Source organism: Hyalella azteca, unplaced genomic scaffold (assembly GCF_000764305.2).
Source record: "Hyalella azteca isolate HAZT.00-mixed unplaced genomic scaffold, Hazt_2.0.2 contig11293, whole genome shotgun sequence".
Taxonomy (NCBI): domain Eukaryota; kingdom Metazoa; phylum Arthropoda; class Malacostraca; order Amphipoda; family Hyalellidae; genus Hyalella; species Hyalella azteca.
Window position 1 is genome coordinate 45,833 of NW_025941294.1, and position 8,269 is coordinate 54,101.

The following is an 8,269-nucleotide window of genomic DNA, read 5'->3' on the forward strand; positions in this document are numbered from 1 at the left end:
CCACTAGGACTGTTATTGCATATTTGAATTACTTTTAATATAAATATATAGATAGCATAGGCAGTAATATTGATAACATTTATTGGCGTACTAGCGCAGTTATTTTTTTATGTTGCTGCATTCAAGTTGTTAGATATTGTCGAGAGATTTTTTCATTATAGTGTCAAGTAAACAGGATTTACAATGAATGATATACAAATTTTGGACAATCTAATTAACAAGTTGATTTCATGTTCACAATCAAAACTCGAAAATGCCTTAAGAAATTTGATTTTACAAATATTATAACTTATTCACGTAATGAACATATAAGATGCAAAACCATGTCACCAATAAAAAACTAAAACCAAGTAACAGGTTATACGCAGAACGAGGTTATAAAAACATTTTATTCCAACAATGATATTCATTCCTCCGAAAAAAATAGGATTACCATAAACAAAATCTACACTTAACTTCTGGCACCATAGTGCACGAAGTTGCCTCCAATTTTGGAAAAAAAAATAATTTGTGTTATTGCTGAAACGCGCCCGGACTGTGTACAGAGGGTCGGAAATACTGCGGAAAATTTTCCTTTGTTTAGATTGTAACGATAGCCTGCCTCTGCCCAACTGCAGGTCAGCTGCTATGCCTAACGAGTGATATAAATAGAGCTTCAACGCTGCCTACCGTCATAAAGCAAATGCCGGTGCAGGGATAGTCGACGATCAGCTTTCGATTTCGTGAACTGAAAGTAATTGGTATCATCTCGTCTTCTAAGTTCGAAACTTCTCGACTTTTGCCAAAGGTATGATGCCCAATACATAATAAGTTATTTCTGTTTAAGCTTCTCTTTATCCTAAGCACTTTGATTTGAACGATTTTTTACTGTCAGGGAGTATTAATCAAAATTTCCCCAATCAGAAAACATTGCCCGCTGTTCTGAGTTGTTGGCTCTAAATTAATGTTCCCCAAGGCTCACATGCATAAAATTTATATAGCATATAATACAAGATGTATTGCTGTATTGCGTCATGTATTGTTTAACACTACATCACTCGCACCAACGCTTATTTTAATCATAAAAAAACGATATATCAAGTAGATACTTCATATACCGAACATATCGGTCTGTCTTCACAGCTGTGCCTAAATGTATATAGGTGGATTTTTCGCCAGCAAGAGACCATCCAGTTTTTCTGCGATGGGTCTTAATACCCTGGAGACGGTAGGCGTACGAGTGGCGACAACTCCACAATTTAAATTTAAGGGGGGGTATACCCTAAAATTTTCGGATTTGGCTTTTTCGGTTTTTAGTCTCATCTTGAAGCTGACATTCTGCCCTATCCAACGGTACCATTGCCATCTCTGTACGTTGATTTATGCTTTCACGACAGATCATAAAAGGGGGGCGGGTGGAGGAGTTCTTTAAGAAATTAGATAGGAACTAATTCGCTGCCCAGCACTATAAATACAGTGTTTGCTTGAGGTGCAGCTCAGAAACCCGCCTGGCGTTGTATGTGGAGGTATGTATGTCATTGCCTACCATCCTTGAGTGGAATCAAGCTCCAGAAACGTTTAGTTTCGTATCCTTGCTACATTGAGTGCCTATTGTGATGCGGGCGGGACTTTGTCGCGCTCTCCTGAACATTCACAGTTATTGTCATGGCAAACCTATCTCCTCCTAGAGTTTTAAAGCTACAGCGATGAGACATACCTATACCATTCGATTCGTAAAGACCATATTTATCGAGTAACGAAGCCTTTTCTTTTTATTTGTGCATAGTTTGGAATCAAAATGGGAGGGGAGGGGGAAAAATTTGAAGAAAATGAGAAGAAAACGGAAAAATGCGTGTAAAAAACTAAGGCAAAAATCAAAAATCAGGCTTCGTTACTCGATTGATATGGTCTTTACGCCTCGAATGATATGCGTTTCAATGTTGTAGCTTGAAAACCCTAGGAGGAGATAGATTTCTAAAGTACCCCCTTTTTTTGTAAGTTTGTTATGAATTTCACGCTTCTATTAATTTTTCCGAAAAATCATTCGAACAAAATGTTCTTGTATTTTGGTTTTACATATATGTGTGAAGTTTTCAGAAAGATCCATGTGTAAATGTGGAAGTTTTTCTGGAGGGTATACCCCCCCTTAAATAAAATTGTAGTCGCGGAAAAAAATTAAGTGCTCCCTGAATTATATGTAATTGGCATAAAACATGTCTGGATTTGGATTGCAGATGCGTTTGGCGGTGCTGCTCCTGGGCTTGGCCGCTGCTGCCTGTGCTGCGCCTTATTACGATGAAGTCAAAGAGGAATGGGAGTCATTCAAGGTATCAAGAACTCGTTTTGACTTGCAAGTGATTTCTTGAGGCATTCTTTTCAATGTTGATTAATGGTATAAATGTTGGACCTTCTCTATCCAGTTCGTAAGTTTCACATGTCAACTACGCTAAGAGAGATTTATATGACAAACTAAATTGCATCAAAAATTCTATATTTGCTTTGTCACCACACGAACAGACATTGGAGCTCCGTCAAGGTAGCATTTTTATTAAAATCTAATATATTTGGCATGCTTCTTGGCTTCGAAATTTAAATTGATTGGTGATGCGAGCAACCAGTTGAAGTATTATACATAGCACACTTCTGAACACAACAAACAAGTGCAAAGTTTTTCCTGCCTCAGCTCGTCTACAACAAGAAGTATGAGCCCGTGGAAGAAGCCTTCCGCCTGAAAGTCTTCGCCGAGAACAAGATGAAGATTGAAAGGCACAACCAACTGTACAACAAAGGAGAGCGCACATACGACTTGAAAATGAATCACTTTGGAGATATGGTGAGTTCATATAACTGCGTTGCATTAGGTTTTTGCGACTGTTCACAAATGTTCTTGCATTCAATGTGAAGAACTTTGGTCCACGTGACCACGTCAAAGTTATTTTGATTGAATTATGAACCGGCGAAAAGTTATCATCTGTTGAACCATCACCCTGTAAATGTCATTTGACAATACTTCAGAAATACAGGACGGCTGGGCTACTTTTGATGATTATCGAATGTACGTTTAAAAATTCGGTTCGATGACGCCTTAATCATTGTTTTCCAGTTTAATAATTTACTCCCATGGATTACTTTTTACGTTAGTAAAGTTCCATGAGACATGGAGTACAATTATGCATGATAATACATCTGCGATACGATCGTATACTCTAACCATTAACATGTAAGCTTAAATAATAAGGATATATATGTTTCTCTATTAACGCGTCATTGCAGCCGTTGCCTTCTATGCCTGAAACACTGTATTATAGAATAGAATAGAAGTATAGGCATTGAAGAAAATAGGCCCATATGGCCTGTTGCCGATTCTTAAATTTTTTGTGACTTGTTTCACAAGGGATCCGGCCTTTGGAACCCGATCTTTCCATAACTGACGATTGATTGAGATAGCTGCTGAACTTCGTGCCTGGTCCGTAATTTGCTAGGCATTTTAAGACTGAACATATATCGAGCAAACGCTAGACACAGCTTCTGGCAGATCGTTTATAATCGCAACGAATAGAATAGGCCCGAGAACGCTTCCTTGTGGCACGCCGCTGCGCGCTGAAGCCCCGTCTGAAACGGACCCATTAATACTTACACGTTGTCGGCTCCCCACTAGAAAATCTCTGATCCATTCGAGTACATTACTCTCAATTCCAAAAGACTTCAATTTACGCAACAGCCGCTCATGTGGGACACTGTCAAATGTCTTAGCAAAGTCAAGGTACACTGCATCTACTGGCTCCCTTTCGTCCAGCAGGCGGGTCCATTCGTTTAGAGTAGACAAGAGGTTAGTGGTGCAGGATCTCCCGGCAATAAAGCCATGTTGACAGACTGATAGGAGATTATTAGCAGTCAAATGATCTATCAATCCATCCCTCACAACAAATTCCATTACCTTGCAAATGACACTTGTCAAACTGACAGGGCGATAGTTGCCCGGGCAGCTTTTGTCACCTTTTTTGAACAATGGTGTCACTTGAGCTTCTTTCCAGTCTGCCGGCAAGATCCCTTCGTTTAAAGTTTTTCGAAAAAATGACGTCAGAGGGCCGGCTAGGACAGTTGCTCACTCCTTGTTTTGATTAATCTTGGGTGGAAGCGGTCTGGTCCACATGATTTGTTTTGATTTACAGCGATAAGGCGCATGAGAACCTCTTCTTCTTGTATTTCAAAATTTGTTAATTTAGAGCCGACTGGGCGCTCCTCAATAGCTGGAATACTGTTAAAGTCTTCTTCAGTGAATACGCTACTGAAAAAAGATTAAGTACATTAGCCTTGCCCTCATCAGAGGATATCTTTCGTTGATCTACTTTTAAATCAGAAACACCATCCTTCATCTTGCACTTCGAGCTAGCGTACAAAAAGAAGGCTTTCGGGTTCTTTTTTGCATTTGTAGCAATACTTTTTTCGAGTGTTTTTACTGTGGTGCGACAGCTTTCTTTAGCTTGATTTCGAGCTCTTGCGTATAGGTTATAGTCAGCATCGCTGCGAGTCTGTAAATAACGCTGCGTAGGCTTCCTTCTTTGTTATGCAGCATCGAACTTCTAATTTCATCGAACTTCTTCACAGCTGCATAACGAGTTCGTGCACACGATGAACGGCTATCGAGGCAATAGCATGAACAGAACCTACGAGGCATCGCGCTTCGTGGTGCCCAACAGCGACGTGACGCTCCCCGATTCCGTGGACTGGCGCACCAAGGGGGCAGTCACTCCCGTCAAGGACCAGGGCCAATGTGGCTCGTGCTGGGCTTTCTCCGCGGTACGTCAGTATAACTAGAAAATACACTTATTTTCATTGAAAATTCATAAACTAATTGGAAATTTTTTAGCTGTCAAAATCATACTTAGAACTATAAATTTATGTGAAGTTTCTCCGCCAAACGTCAAGCCACATAAAAAACACACCTTTTTTATACTTTAAGGTAATCGCGATGTGGTCATTTTTTCTGGAGTTACCATCCACATATCAGACTTGAAATTACACTTACTCGTATTTGAAATGTTTTACAAAATTTTCGGTTATATGAGTTAGAAAATTTTTTGGATTTGCGAAAATCTGTCCCATGTCTGGAGTGTTCGCCTACTGGATTAAGGCTAATCTGACGCTAAGTTTCAGAAAGAACTTCACATGTATTCAAAGTTATACAGGTTCATTATTTTACGGTAGAATTTCCATCTAGGAAGTACGTATATTGGTTAAAATGTCGTACATGATATAATGATAATTCCTTTAGTGATGGGCGATGACTATCAAGAAAAGTTATCAATAGTATGAACCAAAGGGTGATGTCAAACTAGTTTGTATCCAGGCTTAACAGACTTATTCACGCTAACGCTTTGTAGGTTTATTGTTCGATAATTGTACCTGTATCTCTTCTGATACTAGACGGGATCATTGGAAGGCCAGCACTTCCGCAAGACGGGCCAGCTGGTGAGTCTGTCTGAACAGAACCTGGTGGACTGCTCGTTCGACTACGGTAACGATGGCTGCAATGGCGGCCTCATGGACTTCGCTTTCCAGTACATAAAAGATAACGACGGCATCGACACCGAGGAATCATATCCATACACAGCCGAGGTTAGTCCGTAATTCTATTTGTGTGCTTGAATGGGTCGGGCGCCAGTATCATGATCAAACCGTAATTATTGTGCTTTCCTCGGACATGATTGTCGATAGATATTTTTAATATTGATTATTTATAAATAATGTTATTAACTACAAAAACATATAATAGAAAGTTGACAATATGTGTGTCACTTAATATTTAAAGTTGATGTGAAGTTGGAAATAAAATTATATCATAAATAAACTCATGAACAGGATGGTGATTGCGAGTTCAAGAGGAATGACGTAGGCGCCGAAGACACAGGCTTCGTGGACATCGAGAGCGGCAACGAGGATGCGCTGAAGGCAGCCGTGGCCACCTTGGGTCCTGTGTCCATTGCTATGGACGCATCCAGCAACGAATTCCAATTTTATAGCTCAGGTGACATACACTGTTATGAATTTTGCTATACATGGTCACCTTTCCAATGTCTGCAATTTTTAGTCGGGAAAGTTCAAATTGGCTTCTCTGGAGATCCCGGTTAAGGGGAGCGTCTGGGTGGTGAAAAAACTTTTTTGTTTACAGACGGATCGTTTTGAAACTTGGTACACATATGTAAAAGAGAATTCTAAGACTTTTTTGTTCGTGTGAATTTTTCAAAAAAATCAAAGAAAAGGTGAAATTCTTAGAAAACGGCCAAAAAAGGGGTCCTCCTAGGATTTTGAAGCTACAACATCGATACGCATATCATTCGATGCGTAAGGACCATATCTATCGATTCGTTGTAGCTTTTTTCGAATTTCGAATTTTTGTGGAAGTGGGAGCATTTTTTCAAAATTTTTCGAAAAATTTTCGTTTTTTTTTCAATTTCCGCACCCTTTTTTCAAAATATTTTCAAAAATATAACGAAATTCGAAAAAAAACTACGACGAATTGATAGATATTTTAATTACGAATCGAATGGTATATCTCCCATTGCTGTAGCTTCAAAACTATAGGAGGAGATAGGTTTGCCCTGACAAAATGTTAACTTTTCAGGACAGCTCGACAAAGTCCCGCGCGCATAGGAATAGCCACTCAATGTAGCAAGGCTACGAAACTGAGCGTTACAGGAGCTTGATTCCAGTCAAGGGTGGTGGGAGCAACTGCTAGCACAGCACCCCATAGGACACCAGTCGGGCTAATGAAGCTCAGCTCTAGCAGACAGTCTATTTATAGTGCTCGGCCACTAATTTCCCCCATCTAATTTGTTGAAGAACTCCCCCACCTCCCTCCCTTTCATGATCTGCCCTTAACGCATAAATCAACGTACAGAGATGGTTTTGGTACAGTTGGATAGCTTAGAATGTAAGCTTTAATATGAGACTAAAAACCGGAAAAGCCGAAATTTCGATTTTGGACCCAGACGCTCCCCTAATTATTCAGGCTAGCTCCTAATTTCTATTTCTTGTATCAATTAGTTAAGGTTGTTTTTCTTAGATTTGTTGTCTGTTAGTGCAAGGGCATAGAAAGCGTAGAAGTGAAAGTTGCAATTGTGCCAACAAATGCTTGATCCTGTGCCTTATCAAACTGCAAACTGCAAAACAATCGCATCTTTAAAACTAACTTTGAGCTACACACAGTTACCGCCATAGTTGATCGTTAGTGATAAAATAAGTTTCTTATTAGTTGCTGATCATGGATGGGCCAGGATGTCTGTAGCGTAACCCATTATGATGTATATTTAAATTGTGTCCAAATTCGCAGGTATCTACATCGATCTGTTATGCTCCACCGAAGACCTGGACCACGGCGTGCTGGTGGTAGGCTACGGAACAGAGAACGGCCAAGACTTTTGGCTCGTGAAGAACTCATGGACCGAGTCTTGGGGAGAAAAGGGATACATGAAACTTGCGCGCAATGACGACAACATGTGCGGTGTAGCTACTGCTGCGTCCTATCCTCTTGTGTAGCTAATGCTAGTGATCTTACCGTAACATTATTAATTAGTTCCTGTATTGCTAAATAGAATGTATTGCACGCGTTATGTCGACTTACTGTATGTGTGGTAAACGGAGTTGTCTCAGCGTGTGGTGGTCATAGTGAGAAAACGATGAAGCTTATCCGGCATTTTATTATGTTATTTTACTTCAAATATTTCCTGCCTTCATTTATTTTGTTGAATTTCTTCATTCTAACGAAAATGGTCAAGTATACAGGTAATTCTGTCAACAACTCTCGATTTTCGTGGCGTCATACGTGTCCTTTTTTTCTCTAAAAAGCATTTTCGTAGCATAAAGGGGCATTTTACTGTCAATCTATAACTTGAGATTTTTTTAATCATGAAGCGCTGTTCAAGACGCACTCTCCTGCTGTTTATAGTAAATAATTTTGTACGGACATGTCTGGTGTATTTTTAACCTTATTCACGTGAACGTATTCGTTGGAAGCAAACCAAAACACAGATACGCTGATCCTGGCCACCGAAATCGGAGTGGCTTTACCTCTCAAAGAGCGTAACTATTCCAACACTGAATCGCTTGTTCGTCAGTCAAAACGTATATTCAATTCTCGCATGAATTTTGATGTTTTCCATAGTTGTCCACCAATGTGCGCGATTATTCTCCTTGCTAATATGAGCTTGACTTGATCTTAATCTTCTAGGATCTTCTTGATCTCTTAATCCGTCGTCTAACGCTTGAGTGCGACTTAAGTATTTCAATC

At 39.8% G+C, this 8,269-nt stretch overlaps 1 protein-coding gene across 3 annotated transcripts in view; it reads left to right on the top strand.

The window, feature by feature from the left end:
• Positions 1-7,947, top strand: part of LOC108667334 (procathepsin L) — a 31,555-nt gene extending 23,608 nt beyond the window's left edge. For 2 of the 3 annotated variants that reach the window (XM_047882790.1, XM_047882789.1), the window contains exons 4-7: positions 4,588-4,779; positions 5,407-5,598; positions 5,842-6,007; positions 7,313-7,947. In XM_047882790.1, the coding sequence (XP_047738746.1) occupies positions 4,588-4,779; positions 5,407-5,598; positions 5,842-6,007; positions 7,313-7,518 (756 nt within the window). In that variant the 3' untranslated portion in view covers positions 7,519-7,947. Of the gene's footprint in view, positions 1-681; positions 788-2,213; positions 2,307-2,662; positions 2,813-4,587; positions 4,780-5,406; positions 5,599-5,841; positions 6,008-7,312 lie in introns of those variants that run through there. The other variant, XM_018154351.2, reaches the window with a different exon arrangement.
• Positions 7,948-8,269: the final 322 nt, after the last annotated feature.